This window comes from Schistocerca nitens, chromosome 9, assembly GCF_023898315.1.
Source record: "Schistocerca nitens isolate TAMUIC-IGC-003100 chromosome 9, iqSchNite1.1, whole genome shotgun sequence".
NCBI lineage: Eukaryota > Metazoa > Arthropoda > Insecta > Orthoptera > Acrididae > Schistocerca > Schistocerca nitens.
Genome location: NC_064622.1, coordinates 496,899,927 through 496,925,657, shown reverse-complemented (window position 1 = coordinate 496,925,657; position 25,731 = coordinate 496,899,927). Strand labels below are relative to the sequence as shown.

Here is a 25,731-nt window from a genome sequence, read left to right as displayed (position 1 = left end):
TCACCAATAGTGTAATCTCTGGAATTCATATATATTTTGCAAAAATCAACAATTAGGCTGAATTGCTCCCTGGTATTTTTATCCACACATATTATCTTCATTTTATCTTCTGTATTAATAATCTCTCATCAATATCTAACACAGGTGTGCAATATCAAGGCAGAACATTAGCAGTACTACTATAACTATTATTATTATTATTTTCATTATCATTTACATAACAGTGAAATGTGCAACAATTTTATATACAACACACATTTATAAACTTGTATGAGACATCTAAATGACTTGCACATGTCAAATGTTAAATTAATATTTTTCCATACATAATTAAAAGAATAACACACAATTTATTTCTTCAGACTTCTGAAAGGGATCACAAGGTACAGAAATAATGTAGTTTTTGTGAATTTAATATGTTCATAATAACATTTACTGACTAGTGTTGCTTTAACTACATGGTAAATGGAAAATACAGCTACATTCTGCTGAGAATAATGCTACTGACTAAAGGTAATAATGAGTTGTTTGTCTTACAGAAGAAACAGCAAGAACCTGAGGACTAAATTTTATGCGGAAAGGTAAATAATGATCATATAAAAATTTCTTACAGACATTTTTCTATAAAAAAGAAACACTATGAAATGTGTATGGAAATGGCACTAAAAACAATAGTACAGGCATAATAAAATATATTAAAAGTGCACCAGAAAACACACAATGCAGCATAGGGTAGTAACATATTCATTGTTATGAACTTTAACTGTATTGATGGTCCTGTGAAAGGGCTTACTAATAGATGATTATCCACCAATGACAAAATTTGGATTCCTGGAGAATGACTTGCTAAGCAAACTTCATTCTGAAAAACTGTAATATTTGATGTTTCAATTAACAAAACTGCCGGGAAAGTGTTACCACGCATTGATTACATGGGTACTGTTCTTTTGTAAGTCTAATCAATGCACACTTACAGAAAATTATAATTTACTTAAACTGTCATGTGAAGGGAGGAAAAGAGGTTAATTTAAATTACAAAAATAATATTAACACAAGAAAATGCAGGGTATGCTGATAAAACGTGTGTATGGAAACACAACATACAAAAATTAAATATCTGTGTCCCATTTAAACAAGGGCAATCACATACTTTGTACAGAATTCACTGCAATCATGGTGATTTTAAATATCTTATATATAAACTAAAAACATGAAAGAAAATATAAAATATAATCTCCTCTTTGGTTTCTTAATGGCTCTTCCACATCACATGCAAATAAACTGACTGTGAATACTTTAATGAAGAACACCCTTTGACAAAAAACTGCAGTGCAGGTAATGATATTAAAATAATGTTTTGTTCAAAATATACACTATACACATTACTAATAACATTATGCTTGCATACTTCACAGAATATTTTGGGCATGATAGACCCCTTAAAGAAATGTAAGATTTTTCTCATCTTTCTTCTTTAGATTCTACCGCAAAGTGCACAAAATTGAAGAACTGATGTCAATAAAATAGAGACATTATAGACAGGCAAATGGATTTCAAGGAATAATGTTATGAATTCCACTGATCTAATGGTATTAGCAATATAAACTTGTAGAATTGGGGACGTCAGCACATGTACCCTCCCACAAGGAACATATATCTAATAAAAATGAACTGGGCTATCAGTCTTATGCCACATATACTGTTTCTTGTACAACACCACATAAAACAAAAGGTGTATGGTACAAAAGGCAAAACAATTCTGTGTACTGAAAAACTAATCATATATTGCTGAAGATGACATCTGTTATGAAGACAGCTGGTAAACAAAATTAATTTTTCCTATAAACTAAATACATAGCTTAAATTGTGAGAACCTGAGATGATTGAGTACTATGGACAGATATGGCATAATGGTATTGGGTATATTAGTGTACAAAAATACATATAAACATTCTTTAAAGCAGATAGATTGACATTGATTACAAAGCACAAAAGTGTCATCAGGTATGAATTTTCTTTGTATGATACATCTGTCTTCTCTGCATTAACTTCTTTTGATTTTAAAGGGGGCAAAATATTGCCTTATATTAAGACTACAAAAGTCTATAAATACTTTGAATGAAACAGAAGAGCAACTTATTCACACTGATCAACAATTTACAATAAAAGCAATCTTCACATGGCACTCACTTTTAACACATTTTGCATGCATTCGAGTGACACATTTCACCATACATTTACACAACACACACAAAATAACAAATAATTTACAATACTTTAGCTTTTACCACAGTTATGAGAAGATAAATATTCACACGAGACCAATGAGATATGTCACAGGGCAAAACCTCACTGACTCACATGAGGCAGCAGAGTTTCTTAAGATCCGAATCGAACTCATCATCGAGATCACGTGTGTCGGGTGCCTTGCCGACAACACTAGGCATGTACTGCTGCTGGTCCAACCCCTCTCGCTCGTAGAACAACATATAGGCTGAGCTGGTGTCCATTTGAGACTCACTCACCTCCTAAATGAAACATAAAAGAGACATTAGAAAATGCTCAGCATTTATCAGACCTTCATGGATATGCTGTATTACAAGGAAGAAACAGGTAGGGCACACGTGAATAGAAAGGGTAAGATGGTATTTGAGGTTCAACTACTAAATGTTTTGATCTGCAACGGGTGAATCATCGAATTTAAAGTAGTTTTCTGTGCAACTGATGTAACCTCTGAAATGTCACAGGTTGAATGGTAATTGTCAAATGTCACACTAATTTTCATGAACAAACAGCAAATTTTAGTCTCACATACTGTACCCCATGAACAGAACCAGTTATTATCACTGAATGTCACACCATTTACAGACACTAGCTGCACTTGTCAGCTTCGTCCACACAGAGTTTATGTTTACTATTAAATAAATGCTATTTTTGTTATTACTTACTTACTTAATTATATTTGTTATTATGAAACCAATCATTCATTTATGGCACAGCCATCCACATGTCTTGTCAATATTTGGAAGATGATGGGAAGGGGAGGTTGGCAAAGCTTATAGGTGACAGCATAGGTGGGGTTGGTGGGATCACTCATGGGAAAATTCCTGCAGTAGTGTGTGTTAGAGCTGCATCTTTTTTAGATTGAAGTCAGCTGATAGGTATTCCTGCTTAAGGGAAGTCTCTCTAACAAGGGAATCACTTTTGACAAAGCTTAGGTATCCGAGTAATGAGGGAATTAGTATATTTCATCAAAATATACAAGGTATTAGGGATAAAGTTAGTGAACTGCTTATAGATGTTGACTCTGAAATTATTGGTATATCTGAACACTTCTTAAATAAGGAGATAATTCAGAGGCTTCCTTTACCAGGATACAGGTTGGCTGGCTGCTTTTCGAGGAGCTCTTTGCGGTGTGGGGGAGTAGCCATGTATGTGAAAAACGGCACCGCATTTGAGTCAATTGATGTTTCAAAATACTGCACTGAAAAGGTGTTTGAATGTTGTGCAGGTGTGGTTAAATTTAACGGAGTTAAACTTGTAACTGTTGTTATTTATAGATCCCCAGACTCCGATTTCACAGCATTTTTGCTAAAGCTAGAGGAGGTTCTTGGTTCACTTTATAGGAAATACAAAAAGTTAGTTATATGTGGTGACTTCAATATTAATTGTATAAGTGATTGTGCAAGGAAGAGGATGCTGGTAGACCTCTTTAATTCATATAATCTTATGCAAACCATATTCTTTCCAACGAGAGTGCAAGGGAACAGTAGAACAACCATAGACAACATTTTTGTTCATTCCTCATTACTAGAAGGGCATTCTGTTAGAAAAAAGGTGAATGGCCTTTCAGATCATGATGCGCAAATTTTAACTTTAAAAGATTTTTATGCTGCAACTCGTGTTAAATATAGTCATCAGCTGTTCAGGAAAGCTGATCCGGTTGCTGTAGAGACCTTTGTAAACCTTATAAAGGAACAAGAGTGGCAAGATGTTTATAGCGCTGAGACAGTAAACGATAAATATAATGCTTTTCTAAAGACCTTTCTCATGCTCTTTGAAAGTTGCTTTCCGTTAGAACGTTTAAAACAGGGTACTAGCACAAACAGGCAGCCTGGGTGGCTGACTAGAGGGATAAGAATATCTTGTAGAACAAAGTGGCAATTATATCAAAACGTTAGAAACAGTCAAAATCTAAATGCAGCAGCCCATTACAAACAGTATTGTAAGGTGCTTAAAAATGTTATTAGGAAGGCAAAAAGTATGTGGTATGCAGATAGAATAGTTAAGTCTCAGGATAAAATTAAAACCATATGGTCAGTCGTAAAGGAAGTTGCTGGTCTGCAGAGACAGGTCGAGGATATAGAATCAGTGCGTAGTGGGAATGTCCGTGTTACTGGTAAGTCGCATATATGTACAGTATTTAATAATCACTTTCTGAATATAGCAGGTGAACTAAATAGAAACCTAATTCCAACAGGGAATCATATAGCGCTCTTAGAAAAAAGTGTTCCGAGACTGTTACCTGAAATGCTCCTCCATGATACTGACAAGAGGGAGATTGAGTTAATAATTAAATCACTAAAGACCAAGAACTCTCATGGATATGACGGGGTATCTAGCAGAATACTGAAGTATTGTTCTATGTATGTTAGCCCAGTACTTAGCCATATCTGTAACTTTTCCTTTAGGAGTGGTCGGTTTCCTGATCGATTAAAATACTCGGTAGTGAAGCCACTTTATAAAAAGGGAGACATTGATAATGTTGACAATTTTAGACCTATTTCTATGCCATCGGTGTTTGCTAAAGTTATCGAGAAGGTTGTATATACAAGGTTACTGGAGCATTTAAATTCACATAATTTGCTGTCAAATGTTCAGTTTGGTTTTAGAAATGGTTTAACAACTGAAAATGCTATATTCTCTTTTCTCTGTGAGGTTTTCGACGGATTAAATAAAAGGTTGCGAACGCTAGGTGTTTTCTTTGATTTAACGAAGGCTTTTGACTGTGTTGACCACAAAATATTACTGCAGAAGTTGGACCATTATGGAGTAAGGGGAGTAGCTTACAATTGGTTCGCCTCTTACTTTAAGAACAGAAAGCAGAGGGTAATTCTCCGCAATATTGAGAGTGGTAGTGATGTTCAGTCCCAATGGGGCACTGTTAAGTGGGGCGTTCCCCAAGGGTCGGTGCTGGGGCCACTGCTGTTTCTTATTTATATAAATGATATGCCTTCTAGTATTACAGGTGATTCAAAAATATTTCTGTTTGCTGATGACACCAGCTTGATAGTGAAGGATCTTGTGTGTAATATTGAAACAGTAACAAATAATTTAGTTCATGAAATAAGTTCGTGGCTTGTGGAAAATAATTTGATGCTAAATCACAGTAAGACTCAGTTTTTACAGTTTCTAACTCACAATTCAACAAGAACTGACATTTTAATCAGACAGAATGGGCATGTTATAAGCGAGACGGAACAGTTCAAGTTCCTAGGCGTACGGATAGATAGTAAGCTGTTGTGGAAAGCCCATGTTCAGGATCTTGTTCAGAAACTAAATGCTGCTTTATTTACCATTAGAACAGTATCTGAAATAAGTGACACTTCAACACGAAAAGTAGTCTACTTCGCATATTTTCATATGCTTATGTCGTATGGTATTATTTTTTGGGGTAATTCTTCTGATTCAAAAAGGGTATTTTTGGCTCAAAAACGGGCTGTTCGAGCTATATGTGGTGTAAGTTCGAGAACCTCTTGTCGACCCCTATTCAAAAATCTGGGAATTCTGACATTGCCCTCACAGTATATATTTTCTTTAATGTCGTTTGTTGTTAGCAATATTAGCCTATTCCCAAGAGTTAGCAGCTTTCACTCAGTTAATACTAGGCAGAAATCAAATCTGCATGTAGAATGCAGTTCCTTGACTCTTGTGCAGAAAGGAGTGCAGTATTCTGCTGCATCCATTTTCAATAAGCTACCACAAGAACTAAAAAATCTTAGCAGTAGCCCAAACTCTTTTAAGTCTAAACTGAAGAGTTTCCTCATGGCTCACTCCTTCTATTCTGTCGAGGAGCTCCTGGAAGAGCTAAAAAATTAAGCAAATTCCAGTGTTACATTGTTGATTGTCTTCATTTAAACTTATTACTTGTCACCTGAATATGTTTTTTTTTTTCTATATTTCATTTTATCTGTTTCTAATATCGTGTTATAATTTCATGTATTGACTCGTTCCATGACCATGGAGATTTCTCCTTAATTTGGTCCCACGGAACAATAAATAAATAAATAAATAAATAAATAAATAAATGTTGGCTGTATTCTTTCATAGGAGCATAACGGAATGTTGCAAGTTTTAAATCACAATTCCCGTACACTTCCACTTGTCAATATTTGTGAAGAGCATTCATTCTTTCTCTGTTTCTTTCCCTCCATAATAGCCGCTGTTTACTAGATACTCTGTTTTCATCTGAGCACACTAATTCTTGCTGCTTCTCCGATATTTTCATATTGTTATTCACTTCAAGTTTCCCTTATGCATTGCATTCATTGAATTATAGTAAGTAATCTTTCTCTTTCTTTTTCTGTTTTGTTTCTTTGTGTTGTCTTATTTCTGTGATATTGCTTGAGACTGTCTGCCATTTTACTGATAACTGATCCATTTTTATATGCTGCTAAAATAATATTGACTCACACACATCAAACTTTGGTTTATAATGCATTTACAGAAGGAAATATGTAGAAGAAAGCACCCACAATTTCCAATACCAGAACATTCCTAGAAATTCATGGAAATTTCTAGAACACTGTAATGCAAGATTCTTTCTGAGGCCATACAATGCCAAGAATGCTTTCAAAATTGCTGCACAGGCCAATTGCCATCACAAAGAGAGCAAAATAAAATTAATCTGACAATTCCAACCACAAATTTTAGTTGCCTACAAAATTTCAAACTCTTTCATAATCATCTGAGTCTAGGTAAATCTTTAACTAACAACTCAAAACTAAATTGGTTATTTTATGCAATTAGAATAATTTTTGCCAGCTAAAGAGTATCATCGAAAGATTGTTACATGAAGGACCGTAAAATGGAGGGGTGGTCAGAGAAATTTTCACATTCTCTACTTGGTTAATGTAGAAAATGCCCAAAAATGTGAATTTCCTTTGGCTGTGTATTAAGGCCAACTGTGTACATCAGCACGATTTGCATTCACAAGCTTGCAGTAGTCCCACTGGCTGCTACAGACCAAGAATATCATTTGTACAGTGAGCACCCAATATTGTGACCTCACAAATCATAATGAAGTAAGCTTTGTCATTCAACCTCTGCTCCTACGTTCATAATATGTGGCTGAACTTAATCTCATTGTACTTCAGTGTGTTTTGACATTTTCTCATTTTAATTCCTCATCCTTTGCGCCTAGTTACTCAGATTTGTGTGTGGATGTTATAAAGCTTCTGACAGGGCCACCTCAAATTTGTGGGTTTTATTGTGATACATTTGTGTATTTTAATCGGACTTGCTGAGTGCTATCGACAAGAGATTTCACATTGATTCTGTATTTCTACATTTCCAGAAGGCTTCTGACATTGTACGTCACAAGCGGCCTGTAGTCAAATTGCGTGATTATGGAATATCATCTCAATTATTTGACTGGATTCATGATTTCCTCTCAGAGAGAGGTCACAGTTCGTAGCAATTGATGAATAGTCTTCACATAAAACAGAAGTGATTTCTGGCGTTCCCCAAGGCAGTGTTATAGGCCCTCTGCTGTTCCTTATTTATATGAACAATTTAGGAGACAATCTCAACTGCGGTCTTACGTTGTCTGCTGATGATGCAGCGCAACTCTAAAAAAATTCTAAACAAAACCAAATTTGAAGTTTTCTGAGTATTTCTAGATCTTTACATCTACACCGGTCTTTTTGACAGCAGGAATGGCTGTTATAGAATGTTCTCTTGCCATGTGGGTGGCCTGGATTTTATTTCTGGCCAACAGAAATTTTTAAACAACGGTGCATGTTCTATAAGCATTTCCATGGAGCATAATATATGTACTAACGGAAAAAATTATAAGAACAGACTTTCCACGAATATCATGTGGCAGTGTAATGCAAGTACAGAAAATATGACATTTTCATTACTAGTAACTAAATTCCGTCATTTCCAACAGCACCACAACCACAGCATTCTAGCTGTACAGGTCCCGAAGAACAATGTTCCTGTAACACCTCCACCCGAAGACAAGCCTGCAGTGGCTTGAAATTAGTTACTGGTACATGAAATAAATCTTATCATAAACTCAGAAAGTGACTGGATGTGCAATTTTTTTAAAAAAGTGGTAGCACTCGAAATGTAATATTCAATTTGAGTCTCTTCCCCCTCCCCCTTCAGTTCGAATACTAACACAAAATATATGCTAATTAACACATATCTAAGTGTCATTCACTATGAGAAACGCACGTCTCCTCATGTCTAATTACATACTGTAAACAAAATTTCAATTTTTTTGCAAATAGAAATTCTTAATTACCAATCATTTATAAAAGATCATTAACAAAGACTGTTTAAATTCTTTTAAAATTACATTTTTTCCATCTTAAAATACTTTAAAAATATGCACTATCTGGGAATCAAAGCCAGGCTGCCCCTGTGGTAGGTGAACACACTACCAAAGAGCCACACTGCCTGGCAAAAATTCAGCCTACATCTAGTGAGTTAAATGTAACCGGAAATTTCAAAGTTGATTTTCATGTCAGTAGATATACAAAAAATTACAAAAATCCAATTTCTATGTGGTACCCTTGTCAGTTTTCTTTTCTAGTTGCTCATGTAGACACTGGATAGACTATAGCTGTATCTCTCACCTTCTTTTTCATGTTATTCAGCTCTCTTACAACTGCAGTCCAGTTTCTGAACAAGTTATAAATAACCTTTCTCAACTGGGATGGGAAAAATCATCTAGTAACATTAGATTCGAACAAAGAGTGCATCACAACACAAGAAAATTGTAAGAATGGGTACAGACAAGACTATACTGGACAATTGGCTGGTGGAAAAAAAAAAAAGACAAAACTACTCCTTCCTCATCTTTCAGTGTGTAGAAACTGATCAACCTGAGGAATGGGTAGTGAAAAATAATTTGCCCAGAGCTTCAATTGAAATTTCTTTTTGAAGATAAAACAGTGCAACAAAAACTGGCAATTTATCACCAAAACATTAATGCACTATGATCAATGAATTTATAATTGATGTCTTCAATGTTGGAAAATAGGAAAGGACAGCAATGTAGGAAAAGACAGATCGCTACTTACCATAAAGATGACACGTCAAGTTGCAGACAGGCACAATTAAAAGACCTTCACATATAGGTTTCTGCCACAGCTTTTCTCAGTAAAAACACACACACACACACACACACACACACACACACACACACACACACACACACACACACACACACACACACACACACACACACGGGGAGAGGGGGGGGGGCGCAAGCGCCTCATGCACACACCTCCAGCATTGCAACATCATGTGGGATGCAAGCAGAATCTGGAGGGAAAGGGGAAGAGGAAGCGGAAGGGGCATGGATAGTAGTGTACAGGTGGGGAGAGAGATGAACATTGTCTGGTGGAGTGTACAGTGATTAGACTGCCAACAAGTGCAGTGTCAGGAAGTTATGGGGCAGGGAGATGGGGGAAAAATAAGCAAAAAGGAGAGGAGCGGTGAAAGACGGACAGGGACATTGGCAGAAGGCTGCAAATAAACATGGTGGGAGATGAGGATGGGGAGGAGATAATAGGGCAGAGTGGGTAGAAGCTGTTGGGTGGAGGGTGTGAGAGCAGTATGTTACCATAGTTTGAGTCCAGGATAATTGTGGGAGCGGAGAATTTGTTGTTGTAAGGTGGTTTGTGTAGTGAACCAGCCACTGAAATGAAGTGTGTTATTTACAGTTGCATGCTGTTCCATAGGGTGGTCTACTTTGCTCTTGGTCACAGTTTTGCAGTGGCCATTCCTGGTGGACAGCTGATATGGTAGTCATTCCAATATAGAAAGGTGTCCAATGACTGCAGCAGAGCTGGTAAATGATGTGGCTGCTTTCACAGGTGGTCCAGTCCCTGATAGTGTTGGATAAACCTATGACAGGACTGGAATAGGGAGTGCTGGGTGGGTGGATTGGGCAGGTTTTGCACCTAGGTCTTCCACATAGATATGATCCTTGTGTCAAGCGGTCGGGATTGGGAGTGGCATAGGGATGTTGTGGAGGTTGGGTGACAGAACACCAATTTAGGAGATGTGGGAAGTATCTTGGGTAGGGTATCTGTGAGCCGTCAGATATAGATTGTTCCCATGTTCTGTGCTTTAGTGGGCTCCATGTTAATTCTGGTATATAAAAAAAAACTTGTGATAAATAATTATTACTTAGCAACATCTTTGTGCAGAGAATATAAAAAAAAGAGGTGGTGTTGGCATCTATGTTAATAATACTGTCACATGTAGAGCAACTGATATGCAAAAATACTGTTTAGAACAAAATTTGGAAGTATGAGCCATAGAATTGTCTTCCAATAATCTTCATACATCAGTAGTGACAGTACACAGAGCATCTTCAGTGAATTTTAGTCCCTTTATAGAAGAGTTACATGTTCTCTTAACATACATATTCAAACACAGAAGAGATATGGTAGTGGTTGGAAGATTCAATGTAAACTTTCTAAGAAATTGCAGAGACAAACCAGACCTAGAAAATTTGATTATTATTATTATTATTATTATTATTTCTTTACTTTCTCAGACGTTAAGTCTGGTTGAGAATGGAAAGTGACGCGGACCTTGATCAAGCGTCACTTCCTATTAACTGTACGGTATGTGTTATATTGCATTTAGGAACTTTCGGGTAATTGAACATGTATCAATAATTACGGATTTCTGTAGTTGTATATATGTGTTTGGATGTAGCTGTATTGCATTGATGCACTGGTGGATATTGTGTGGTATGACTCCTGTAGTTGATACTATAATTGGTATGATGTCAACTTTATCCTGATGCCACATGTCTTTGACTTCCTCAGCCAGTTGGATGTATTTTTCAATTTTTTCTCCTGTTTTCTTTTGTATATTTGTTGTATTGGGTATGGATATTTCGATTAGTTGTGTTAATTTCTTCTTTTTATTGGTGAGTATGATGTCAGGTTTGTTATGTGGTGTTGTTTTATCTGTTATAATGGTTCTGTTCCAGTATAATTTGTATTCATCATTCTCCAGTACATTTTGTGGTGCATACTTGTATGTAGGAACTTGTTGTTTTAAAAGTTTATGTTGTAAGGCAAGCTGTTGATGTATTATTTTTGCGACATTGTCATGTCTTCTGGGGTATTCTGTATTTGCTAGTATTGTACATCCACTTGTGATGTGATCTACTGTTTCTATTTGTTGTTTACAAAGTCTGCATTTATCTGTTGTGGTATTGGGATCTTTAATAATATGCTTGCTGTAATACCTGGTGTTTATTGTTTGATCCTGTATTGCAATCATGAATCCTTCTGTCTCACTGTATATATTACCTTTTCTTAGCCATGTGTTGGATGCGTCTTGATCAATGTGTGGCTGTGTTAGATGATACGGGTGCTTGCCATGAAGTGTTTTCTTTTTCCAATTTACTTTCTTCGTATCTGTTGATGTTATGTGGTCTAAAGGGTTGTAGAGGTGGTTATGAAATTGTAGTGGTGTAGCCGATGTATTTATATGAGTGATTGCTTTGTGTATTTTGCTAGTTTCTGCTTGTTCTATAAAGAATTTTCTTAAATTGTCTACCTGTCCATAATGTAGGTTTTTTATATCGATAAATCCCCTTCCTCCTTCCTTTCTGCTTAATGTGAATCTTTCTGTTGCTGAATGTATGTGATGTATTCTATATTTATGGCATTGTGATCGTGTAAGTGTATTGAGTGCTTCTAGGTCTGTGTTACTCCATTTCACTACTCCAAATGAGTAGGTCAATATTGGTATAGCATAAGTATTTATAGCTTTTGTTTTGTTTCTTGCTGTCAATTCTGTTTTCAGTATTTTTGTTAGTCTTTGTCTATATTTTTCTTTTAGTTCTTCTTTAATATTTGTATTATCTATTCCTATTTTTTGTCTGTATCCTAGATATTTATAGGCATCCGTTTTTTCCATCTCTTCTATGCAGTCGCTGTGGTTATCCAATATGTAATCTTCTTGTTTAGTGTGTTTTCCCTTGACTATGCTATTTTTCTTACATTTGTCTGTTCCAAAAGCCATACTTATATCATTGCTGAATACTTCTGTTATCTTTAGTAATTGGTTGAGTTGTTGATTTGTTGCTGCCAGTAGTTTTAGATCATCCATGTATAGCAAATGTGTGATTTTGTGTGGGTATGTTCCAGTAATATTGTATCCATAATTTGTATTATTTAGCATGTTGGATAGTGGGTTCAGAGCAAGGCAGAACCAGAAAGGACTTAATGAGTCTCCTTGGTATATTCCACGCTTAATCTGTATTGGCTGTGATGTGATATTATCTGAATTTGTTTTTCATTACTATGTTTAGGAACTGTATCAATTTAGGATCTACTTTGTATATTTCCAATATTTGTAGTAACCATGAGTGGGGTACACTATCAAAAGCTTTTTGGTAATCAATGTATGCGTAGTGTAGCGACCTTTGTATAGTTTTAGCTTGATATGTCACCTCTGCATCTATTATCAGTTGCGCTCTTTACATCCTCGTGCTCCTTTGCAGCAGCCTTTTTGTTCTTCATTTATAATTTTGTTCTGTGTTGTATGTGTCATTAATTTCTGTTTAATGATTGAAGTTAATATTTTGTATATTGTTGGTAGGCATGTTATGGGGCGATATTTAGCTGGGTTCGCTGTGTCTGCTTGATCTTTAGGTTTCAGATAAGTTATTCCATGTGTAAGTGTATCAGGGAATGTGTATGGGTCTGCAATGTAACTGTTAAATAATTTAGTTAGATGTGAATGTGTTGAGGTGAACTTCTTTAACCAGAAATTTGCTATTTTATCATTTCCAGCGGCTTTCCAATTGTGAGTAGAATTAATTGCTTGGGTGACTTCATGTTGCAAAATTATCACTTCAGGCATTTGTGGTATCATCTTGTGTCTGTTTCTGCTTGTATCCACCGTGCATGCCTGTTATGTTGTACCGGGTTAGACCATATGTTGCTCCAGAAGTGTTCCATGTCTATTATGTTTGGTGGATTGTTTATTTTAATGTGTGTGTTATCTATTGTCTGGTAAAATTTCTTTTGGTTTGTGTTGAATGTTTGGTTTTGTTTCCTTCTATTTTCACTTTTTTGTATCTTCTGAGTCGTTTGGCTAATGCTTGTAATTTCTGCTTCTTTTCGTCTAATTGCTCTGTCGCTTCTTGTTGTGAGATTTTACCTAACCTTTTTCGTTTTTTTTCCGAGATTTCATTTCTTATAAATTGTGTTAGCTGTCCGATGTCTTTTCTCAGTTTTTCTATTCTGATCTGTAGCCTGTGTTGCCATGCTGGTTTTGTGGGTTTCTTCTGTGTGTTGGTTGGTTCTGATCTCTGTCTAGTGTGTATATTTAGTGTAGTGAGTGCTCCTATATAAACCAGTAGTTGTAACTCTTCCATAGTTGTGTTTTCATTTATTTTGTTGTGTATGATTGTGTTGATAGTTTTTATTGTTGTTTCGACTTGTGGGTTATTTGGTGGTCTATGCAAGAATGGTCTTATGTCTGTATTTGTGTCTTTGTATTCTATATATGTCAGCTGAAATTTTTCTTCTATATCTAACATGTGTGTCACTTCGTGTTCTATTTGTGCTTGTTCTGGTGGCTGTCTTAAGATTTCGTTTTCCTCTGATTGTTTAATTGGTGCGTGTTGTTCTTTGTTTGTTTGCTCTGGGATGTTTGAGTCCATTACTGTATTTTCTTCTTCTTCTTCTGATTGCACATTTTTTTGTTCCAGTATTTGTTGTACTTGTTGTTTGATGTTTTCTAATTCTGACTGGGGTATCCTGTTATTTTTTATTATTACACGGATCTGATCAGCTAGTCGTTGTTCTGTTAAAAATTTTAATTCTGGGTATCTGGTAATAAATGTTGTGTATACTTGTGATCTGTATCCAGTTGTGTTGGTTCCTAGGTTTGTTGCTTGGTAATAACAGAACATGAGGTGTCGATTAACTTCATCTGACCATCTCATCCTCTGTCTTTGTTTTCCTTCTAGGGTGGTTGCAGGAAGCATATCCTGCAAAACACCTCTATTTGGATTTAAATCATTTATTATTATTATTATTATTATTATTATTATTATTAATATTTCTATTTTTCTCAGACCTTAGGTCTGGTTAAAAATGGAAAGTGACGCGGACCTTCATCAAGCGTGACTTCCTTTTAACTGTACGGTGTATGTTACATTGTATTTAGGAACTTTCGGGTTATTGAACACATATCAATAATTATGGATTTCTGTAGTTGTATATATATATGTTTGGATGTAGCTGTATTGCGTTTATGTACTGGTGGATATTGTGTGGTATGACTCCTGTAGTTAATAGTATAATCGGTATTATGTCAACTTTATCCTGATGCCACATGTCCTTGACTTCCTCAGCCAGTTGGATGTATTTTTCAATTTTTTTTTCTCCTGTTTTCTTCTGTATACTTGTTGTATTGGGTATGGATATTTCGATTAGTTGTGTTAATTTCTTCTTTTTATTGGTGAGTATGATGTCAGGTTTGTTATGTGGTGGTGTTTTATCTGTTATAATGGTTCTGTTCCAGTATAATTTGTACTTATCATTCTCCAGTACATTTTGTGGTGCATACTTGTATGTGGGAACATGTTGTTTCATTAGTTTATGTTTTATGGCATGTTGTTGATGTATTATTTTTGCTACATTGTCATGTCTTCTGGGGTATTCTGTATTTGCTAGTATTGTACATCCACTTGTGATGTGATCTACTGTTTCTATTTGTTGTTTGCAAAGTCTGCATTTATCTGTTGTGCTATTGGGATCTTTAATAATATGCTTGCTGTAATATCTGGTGTTTATTGTTTGATCCTGTATTGCAATCATGAATCCTTCCGTCTCACTGTATATATTGCCTTTTCTTAGCCATGTGTTGGATGCATCTTGATCGATGTGTGGCTGTGTTAGATGATACGGGTGCTTGCCATGTAGTGTTTTCTTTTTCCAATTTACTTTCTTCGTATCTGTTGATGTTATGTGATCTAAAGGGTTGTAGAAGTGGTTATGAAATTGCAGTGGTGTAGCCGATGTATTTATATGAGGGATTGCTTTGTGTATTTTGCTAGTTTCTGCTCGTTCTAGCAAGAATTTTCTTAAATTGTCTACCTGTCCATAATGTAGGTCTTTTATGTCGATGAATCCCCTTCCTCCTTCCTTTCTGCTTAATGTGAATCTTTCTGTTGCTGAATGTATGTGATGTATTCCATATTTGTGGCATTGTGATCGTGTAAGTGTATTGAGTGCTTCTAGGTCTGTGTTACCCCATTTCACTACTCCAAATGAGTAGGTCAATATTGGTATAGCATAAGTATTTATAGCTTTTGTCTTGTTTCTTGCTGTCAATTCTGTTTTCAGTATTTTTGTTAGTCTTTGTATATATTTTTCTTTTAGTTCTTCTTTAATATTTGTATTATATATTCCTATTTTTTGTCTGTATCCTAGATATTTATAGGCATCTGTTTTTTTCCATCGCTTTTATGGAGTCACTGTGGTTATTCAATATGTAATCTTCTTGTTTAGTGTGTTTTCCCTTGACTATGCTATTTTTCTTACATTTGTCTGTTCCAAAAGCCATATGTATATCATTGCTGAATACTTTTGTTATCTTTAGTAATTGGTTGAGTTGTTGATTGGTTGCTGCCAGTAGTTTTAGATCATCCATGTATAGCAAATGTGTGATTTTGTGTGGGTATGTTCCAGTAATATTAAATCCATAATTTGTATTATTTAGCATGTTGGATAGTGGGTTCAGAGCAAGACAGAACCAGAAAGGACTTAATGAGTATCCTTGGTATATTCCACACTTAATCTGTATTGGCTGTGATGTGATATTATCTGAATTTGTTTTTCATTACTATGTTTAGGAACTGTATCAATTTAGGATCTACTTTGTATATTTCCAATATCTGTAGTAACCATGAGTGGGGTACACTATCAAAAGCTTTTTGGTAATCAATGAATGCATAGTGTAGCGACCTTTGTTTAGTTTTAGCTTGATATGTCATCTCTGTATCTATTATCAGTTGCTCTTTACATCCTCGTGTTCCTTTGCAGCAGCCTTTTTGTTCTTCATTTATAATTTTGTTCTGTGTTGTATATGTCATTAATTTCTGTGTAATGACTGAAGTTAATATTTTGTACATTGTTGGTAGGCATGTTATGGGGCGATATTTAGCTGGGTTCGCTGTGTCTGCTTGATCTTTAGGTTTCAGATAGGTTATTCCATGTGTAAGTGTATCAGGGAATGTGTATGGGTCTGCAATGTAACTGTTAAATAATTTAGTTAGATGTGAATGTGTTGAGGTGAACTTCTTTAGCCAGAAATTTGCTATTTTATCATTTCCAGGGGCTTTCCAATTGTGTGTGGAATTAATTGCTCGGGTGACTTCATGTTGCAAAATTATCACTTCAGGCATTTGTGGTATCATCTTGTATGAGTCTGTTTCCGCTTGTATCCACCGTGCATGTCTTATGTTGTACCGGGTTTGACCATATGTTGCTCCAGAAGTGTTCCATGTCTGTTATGTTTGGTGGATTGTCTATTTTAATGTGTGTGTTATCTATTGTCTGATAAAATTTCTTTTGGTTTGTGTTGAATGTTTGGTTTTGTTTCCTTCTATTTTCACTTTTTTTTGTATCTTCTAAGTCATTTGGCCAATGCTTGTAATTTCTGCTTCTTTTCATCTAATTGCTCTATTGCTTCTTGTTGTGAGATTTTACCTAACCTTTTTTGTTTTTTGTCTGATATTTCATTTCTTATAAATTGTGTTAGCTGTCCGATGTCCTTTCTCAGTTTTTCTATTCTGATCTGTAGCCTGTGTTGCCATGCTGGTTTTGTGGGTTTCTTCTGTGTGTTGGTTAGTTCTGATCTCTGCCTAGTGTGTATATTTAGTGTAGTGAGTGCTCCTACATAAACCAGTAGTTGTAACTCTTCCATAGTTGTGTTTTCATTTATTTTGTTGTGTATGATTGTGTTGATAGTTTTTATTGTTGTTTCGACTTGTGGGTTATTTGGTGGTCTATGCATGAATGGTCTAATGTCTGTATTTGTGTCTTTGTATTCTATATATGTCAACTGAAATTTTTCTTCTATATCTAACATGTGTGTCACTTCATGTTCTATTTGTGCTTGTTCTGGTGGCTGTCTTAAGATTTCGTTTTCCTCTGATTGTTTAATTGACGCATTTTGTTCTTTGTTTGTTTTCTCTGGGACGTTTGAGTCCATTACTGTATTTTCTTCTTCTTCTAATTGCACATTATTTTGTTCCAGTATTTGTTGTACTTGTTGTTTGATGTTTTCTAATTCTGACTGGGGTATCCTGTTATTATCATCATCATCATCATCATCATCATCATCATCATCATCATCATCATCATTATTATTATTATTATTATTATTATATTACTATTAATTTGGTTTATGGGATGCTGAACAGCATGGTTATCAGTGCCCGTAAAATTCCCAATCTTTTCACTATCCAGTCTCACCATTTTCCTGAATGATGAGGACAACACAAAGATGCAGTCCCCGTTCAGAGAAAACCACCTAGCTGGCTGGGAATCGAACCCAGGACCCTGTGATCCAGAGGCAGTAACACTAACCAATAGACCATGAGCTGCAGGAGGTTGGAGATCTGTGCATAATTTAGATAATGCCAATTCCATCTTTTTATTACTGAATAGACACTGATATTTGAAAATACCTTCCCAAAAAGAATACACAAACTCCAAACCAAAAAACTCGCCAAGAAGCCCTAGATAACCACTGGTATTAAGATTTAATGCAAAAGGAAATAAGAAGTATACATCAACAAAAAAAATTTAGACATCCCCAACCAGTTAAATCACGATAAGAAGTATTGTAAAATTCCAAGTAAAATTTTTCAGAAGTCAGAAAGTTCATATCTTTGCTCCAAAATTAATAAATCTAGTAACAAAATCATAACTGTATGCGAAGAGAGAATGAGTGAAACTGGTGCAAAACATTGTTCTCAACAATGAAGGTAAACATGCACATACTCAAGAGATCATGGCAAAAAAATTGTATGGACTCTCTATGTGTGAGAGAATGGGACACAAAGGCTCCTTAGAAAGGGTCATATAAATACTGAAAGATAATTTCCCAATTTCTTTGGAGCAGATATGTATAGCCCCTATAACAGTATAGGAAGTAAGCAAAGCCATAATATCTTTAAGAAGTGAAAATTCAACTGGCGTAGACAATATTTCCGGCAAACTGCTAAAAGCCTGCTGTAATCAGTTTTTTTTAAAACCTAGCTCTTATCTTCAGTGTCCCTCTCAAACTAGGTTCTTCCCTGACAAGATGACATATGCTATTCTAAAGTCCCTCTACAAAAAACATCCTCTCTCTTTTTGACTGCATTTTCTAAAGTCCTCAAAAAATTAATATATGCCTGGATAGTTAATCACCAAAAACACTTTGCAATAATTACTAAAAACCAATCTGGATTCAGAGAGGTACCTCTACAACTGAAGCTATATTTTCATTTACCAATAACATTTTAGAATGCCTTTAAAAGAAGATATTGCCTGTTGGCATATTTTGTGACCTGTCTAAGGCCTCTGACTGTGTCAATCATAGAATACTTATACAGAAAGTATGTCACTGTGGAATCTAAGGACAAATGGGCACCTAGTTCAACTACTATCTACAGAACAGACAACAGAAAATAGTGCTAGATTGTAACAACATGCAGGTAGGAGGGGTAGAGTCTGACTGGGAAACAGTTCATTAGGGAGTTCCAGAAGGTTCTGTCTTTGGTCCACTGCTATTTCTCATGTAGTGGTGTGATCAAAAAGTAATTGGAATTTTTTACCTTCATGGACTTTATACAAATGAATTTCAATTTTTTTAAATATCTTGTTGGTACACATGTTCCAATGTAATTTTGATTTTCAGCGATTTTGAATATTTAGTTTCCTGTTGATAGTTAAAAAGGTTACACATGTGAATCTTTACTTCCGAAAAAGTTGGATCAAAGAATTTCCTGTAAATTTTGGTGGTGGTGGTTAGTGTTTAACGTCCCGTCGACAACGAGGTCGTAAGAGACGGAGCGCAAGCTCGGGTTAGGGAAGGATTGGGAAGGAAATCGGCCGTTCCCTTTCAAAGGAACCATCCCGGCATTTGCCTGAAACGATTTAGGGAAATCACGGAAAACCTAAATCAGGATGGCCGGGGACGGGATTGAACCGTCGTCCTCCCGAATGCGAGTCCAGTGTGCTAACCACTGCGCCACCTCGCTCGGTGTGTAAATTTTGGTTGGAAAATAGAATAAAGTGCAGCACCGCATTCAAAATGTTGGCTGTCACTTTTGGCAAATCTACTATGAGTAAGACAAGAGTTTACAAGTGGTATGAATGTTTCGAAGAGGGTCAAGAAAACGAAGACGACAACTGCCCTGGGCACCCTAGCACATCAGTTACTGACTAAAATGTGGAAGAAGCAATGGTTCTGGTTTATCACCATCAGAGGGGTTCCTGATGATGTCAGCATATCCTCTGCCTCAGCCAAGCAATTTTTTTGGACGTCGTTTGCATGAAACATGTAGCAGCAAAGTTTGTTCTGCAATTATTGAATTTTGATCAAAAATGATATCACATAGACATCACTCAAGAATTGCTGAATGATGTTGACAATGATCCAGAACATCTAAAGGAGGTCATCACAGGTGAAGAAAAATGGGTATTTGGCACGATGTCGAAACCAAGGCCCAATCGCCACAATGGAAACTGCCTGAAGAGCCAAAAAACCCTGCTCTCACCTCAATAATCGTATGATATTCTTTCACAAGAAACAAGACCACTATGTTGCTTCAGCTATCGCATTCACAACACATGGACCCCTACGACTTCTTTCTATTCCAGAGGCTGGAGAGAACGATAAAAGGACATCGTTTTGTCACCACTGATGAGACAAAAACAAAATTGCTGAAGGAGCTGAACACCATAATGAAAAGAGTTCAAGAGGTGCTTCCGAGATTGGAAAAAAACACTGACACGAGGATATTATATCCGAGGGTGATTACTTTTAAGGGGAGAAAGTTGTTGATGATGAATAAATAAAGATTCTTTGAGAAAAACAAAAATTCCCATTATTATCTGATCACACCTTTCTATTAACTAAAAAATGTGTGTGTGTGTGTGTGTGTGTGTGTGTGTGTGCGTGCGTGCGTGCGCCACTTTATAGTTGGCGTGTGACGTTTGTGCTCAATTTGGCCACTGGAGACCACCCGTCATGCTAAAACAGCAGCGGTGTGAGCAACCTGCCAGCTGTGCCCCATGGGAACTAATTGCTATACAGGCTGGAACATAAGGCTCCACCGGGCGATTGTGTAGTGTTAATTGTATTGTACAGGGTGACACATGGGAGACGAATGGTGTTTAATGAAATAATACTCAGCCAACTTTAAAATTAATGCATGTTTATTTACACAAAATCAAAGATCATTATTTTCCATTTTAGTTAAAGTTATTTGTGAAAAATAATGTCAAGGTGATGTCCATCATTTCAAATGCAGGACATCATTTCAAATGCAGGACTCAAGTCTCTTCTCAAAATCCTCCATCACATGGATTAAAACCTCTGCAGGGGTGGCAGGAATTTCCTGAATGATTGCATTCTTCAACTCGTCCAAATTTCGTGGTCTGTGGTTATAGACACAGTTCTTAAGGTACCCCAACAGAAAAGAGTCACATACTGACAAGTCGGGAGACCTGGGAGGCCAAGGAACATTGCCAAAACGTGAGATAATCCGGCCAGGAAACATGCGTCTAAGAACTGTCATTGAAGTGTTTGCGGTATGCGACGTTGCCCCATCCAGCTGGAACCAAACGCGTCTTAAAGGAATTCGTTGTCTTCTTAGTTCTTGTTTCAAGAATGTTCCAAACATACAAATGTGATGAACCAAATTAACAGTAACTGTGGCCCCATTCTCTTCAAAAAAAAATAAGGTCCAATAATGCCAACAGAGCCAAGAGCACACCAGACTTACTTTTTCTGAGTGTAGAGGACGCTGGTGGATAAGGTGTGGATGCTCTGGAGCCCAGGAATGTAGGTTTTGCTTATTCACAGTCCCGTTTAAATGAAAATGAGCTTCATCGTTCATCAATAAAATTTCATTTTCATTCGATCCCAAAATCACTTGCATTCTGTAAGCGAAGTCTTCTCATACAGCAAAATCAGTTTCCTTAAGTTGTTGGACAATGAGCATTTTGTAGGGATGGAATTTTGATTATTTATGCAAAATTCATCTAACCGATTCACGATTGATTCGTAACTCACTAGCACGACATCTAGCTGACCGTCCTGGGCTTCTGACTGCCGCTCGCCTTACCCTTTCAACATTTTCTGGTGTCTTTACTCTGCGACTCGGGCCAGGATGCTTCTTATCCAGTATGTTTGCAGTTGATCTGAAGTTTTCCACCCATCTGAGGATTGTGTTACAGATTGGAACAGCTCCATGTCGACCGACACTAAACTGCGCACGAAACAATCGCTACATAGCAATAATAGACTCCCAACTTCTCACGAAACTGTCATAGACGAACACTCGACGTTGCAAGTCCCACTTCTCCATAGTGACTGAGTAAATGAAATGGCGTCTTATGTGGATCAGAACTATCCCCACCACGACCACCTCCCACCACTGTACTACGCAGTTCAAAACCATCCGTCTCCCGTGCGTCACCCTGTACTCACCATTCACGAGTGGGTACTGTTCGAGCAATTAATTATCGTGTTCTTGGGTTATAACGCACTTCATATATTAACAACCGACCACTGTCCTCAAAGAAAGCAAGCACTGATGACAAGTATAGCAATAGACAATAAAATATCCAACAACCTAGGGTCAACCTCAGCAAGACCAATTATATTTATTACTATTCTGAAAAAAGAAGCTCACTAGAGATAAACACTGTACACGAGTGCCAACAGATACATAGGGTGCATTGTTCCAAATTCTTAAGTGTCCAGACAGCTAACAGGCTTCACTGGGAATTCAACACCCACCAAATATCCAGCAACATTTGCCATCTGGATAATTGCCAGAACCAAAGATATGAATGTCTCAAAATCTGCCTACTTCTATTTGCTTATGTGTCACGGAATAATCTTCTGGGAAAATTCAATGATGTCTGAAAAGTCTTCGCAAGTCAGAAAAACTTTGTCCAAATTGTGTGTGGAGCGACTCTAAGAAAACCATGTTGTAATCTTTTTAAGCAAATATGAATACTAATCGCTTCCTCACAATATTGCTTTTAAATCGTGACATTCATGCTTCACAATCCTCCTTAATTTGAAATGAATGAGTCATACCATCATCATAACACAACAAGGAACTGTGAAATACACTGTGACCTGAAAAATTTTACCGGTTCAGAAAGGTGTAAAATACATTAGCACAAAAATCTTCAAGTCACTTCCAAGTAATTTTGTGTGTCAATGAGGTGGTAATACCTATTTAAAAGCAGTCTAAAAGAGTTCTTGCTTGAAAAAAGTATTTTTATTCTCTACATGAATTCTTTAGCAGAGATAAATAAGATTATTTCCCATATATTTCTGTGATTCCTGCTTTAATGCACCTTGCTGCTTTAATTATATTAATCTGAGTTCTGTAAGTCAAGAATGAGATCTTTTTTACTGCACCAATTAAATAGTAGATATTAGCGACTTACCTTACAACTGCTGTCATTGTAGCAGTACCACCGTCCATTTGGATTGCACGCATATGACACATAATGGCCACCTCCTAGGATGCCTGAATGTGACTAGAAGAAGAAAAAGTTAATTTTACTGTCAAATGTATTGAAATTAAAAAATGCATATACAAAATAAATCTTGTTACAGCACTGTTGAAAAAAAAAACTAACTTGACAACATTTTGTATATTTGCTGTCTGACCTACAGTCAATAACTTCAGTCCTTTGGCTAGGTACATCTTTATGGCTTAATTGACAATATTACACAATCACAAACAGTGGCATAAGATAAAAGACAGTCATCAATATTATTAAAACTTGGAATATGAAACAAACAGAACTTGCAAAAAACTCACAGCGTGTGTGCGTGCCATTCGGCCATTCGCCTTCCCTACCACAGTCCTCACATGCTATTTCCATGTGATATTGCTTCGCAACGTTTCACCCAGATTTTTAAACGACATGACTGTGACAAGTAGGACACTACTAATGCTGCATCCAAACATTACAGGTTTGTTTTTTGTACTCATCCAACATTAACTTACATTTTTCTACATTTGAGCCAGCTGCCATTGATCACCCTGACTACAAATTTTGACTCTTCCGTCTTTTTTCAACCTTCAGTCACTTATCTTCGACACCTTCCTGCAGATCATCTATGTGTATAGAAAATAGCAACGGTCCTACGGCACATTCCTGGGGCACTCCTGATGTTACCCCTGTCTCCAATGATCACTCGCCGTTGAGGACAACACACTGTGTTCTATTACTTAATAAGTCTGGTTGATAGACTGATCTGGCACTTTAACATTAGCCACAATGATCTCACTCTGTTGGTGTTGCAAAAGGCTGAAAGCAAGGACAAACTACAGCCATTATATTTCCCCGATGGCAGGTAAGGACAAAATATTATGAAGGTGAAATATTGTGGTTCTCCGAGTGGGAACTATTCACATGGATCTTATTATGAAGAAAAAGTCTGGCATTCTACAGGTCAGAGTGAGGAAGGTTACATCCCATAATCAGACAGATATGTTATAGAATTTAAAAAGAGAAATGGGTGGGCTAAGGAAGTCAGTGAAGTACAATGGCAGGAAGAACAAAGTTCTGACAGGTGAGTACACAGTTACAAATACAAAATCAGAAAGTAGTAATGCAGGAGTAGATCTAATGATGAGTAAGAAAATAGGAATGTGAGTGAGCTAACATGAACAGCACAGCACTGTCAACACAATATCATAGCCAAGACAGAGACAAAGCCAAAACCCACCACAGTAGTACAGGTTTATATGCCTACTAGTTCCACAGATGATGATGAGATTGAAATAGGGTATGATGAGATAAAAGAAATTAATCAGGTAGTTAAGGAAGACAAAAGTATAGCTCTGATGGGGACTGGACTTCAGTAGCAGGCTTACAAAAATGTGAAAAGGAAAAAAGAGTAGGCGTACATAAACTGGAGGAAAGGACTGAAAGAGTAAGTCACCTAGTATAATTTTGCACAGAGCACAAATTAATTGTTGCTAGGACTTGTTTTAAAAATTGTGAAAGAAGGCTGTATATGTCAAGGATGCTTGGAGACACCGTAAGGTTTCAGATAGATTTTATAGTGATAAGACACATATTTTGAAGTCAGGTTTTAAACAGAAAAATATTTCCAGAGTTGGACGTGGATTCTGGATACAATTCCTTTGGTTATGAACTGCAGATTGAAACTGAAGAAAAAGCATAAAAAGTAAGACTTTTAGGTGGTGGACCTGGATAAAATGGCAGAATAAGAAGTGGCCAAGAGTTTCAAATGGAGCATCAGGCAATGATTAACTGAAGGAAGGGAAAAGGAATATCACACAAGATGACTGCATAGCTTTGAGAGAGAAAATTATGAATGCAGCAAGAGTCAAATAGGCAAAAGCATACAGCCTGGTAGAAACCCTAGAATAACAAATGAGACATTGGATTCAATTGGAAGAAGGAGAAAATACAGTTACTGAATTATATGAAAAAAATGTAAATTAGTGACAAACTATGGCATGCACAAGCTTTATTCAACATGTAAACATCATTACAGATATTTGGATTTAGGTTATGAACATGTTTGATATGCCTGCCACAATGGCAATTATATGGCGCAGACAAATAGTGAAATTCTGCATGACCCGCTGAAGTGTCAGAACACCGATGCAGTGATGAACTCCAGATGACTGTTTTCTGGTCAGCAATGGTTTTCGGGTTATTTCTACAAACCTTGTCTTTAATGTAGCTCCACAAGAAGAGTTGCATGTGTTCAGATCCGGAGTAAATGGTGGCCACTCAAGGACCATGCCAGTGGCCTCTGAGTACCCCAGAGTCAGAATGTGGTCCCCAAAGTGCTCCTCCAGGACGTCATACACTCTCCTGCTTCAATAGGGTCGAGCTACGTCTTGCATGAACCACATTTTGTCTAAACCAGGGTCACTATGGATAATGAGGATGAAATCTTCTTCCAAAATCTTCATGTACCATTTGGTAGTCACCAGGCTATCAAGGAATATTGCATTGATTATTCAATGACTGGCCATTGCACACCTCATAGTCAGCCACTGAGGGTGAAGAGACTTCTCAATCACAAAATGTGGGCTCTCAGTCCCCCATAAGCGCCAATTTTGCTTATTGATGAACCCATCCAAATGAAAGTGGGCTTCGTTGCTAAACCAAACCATGCATGTGCATACTAATTCCCACCATGGGCCATGGCCAACTA

The 25,731-nt window shown here is 36.7% G+C and overlaps 1 protein-coding gene across 1 annotated transcript in view; it reads right to left on the bottom strand.

Moving 5' to 3' along the window:
* Window positions 1-394: 394 nt before the first annotated feature.
* Window positions 395-25,731, bottom strand: part of LOC126203243 (ubiquitin carboxyl-terminal hydrolase 32) — a 231,390-nt gene continuing 206,053 nt past the window's right edge. Inside the window, exons 29-30 of the mRNA XM_049937496.1 lie at window positions 22,968-23,060; window positions 395-2,528 (exon numbers count right to left, since the gene is read on the bottom strand). Coding sequence (XP_049793453.1) covers window positions 2,358-2,528; window positions 22,968-23,060 — 264 coding nt within the window. The 3' untranslated portion in view covers window positions 395-2,357. The remainder of the gene's footprint in view (window positions 2,529-22,967; window positions 23,061-25,731) is intronic.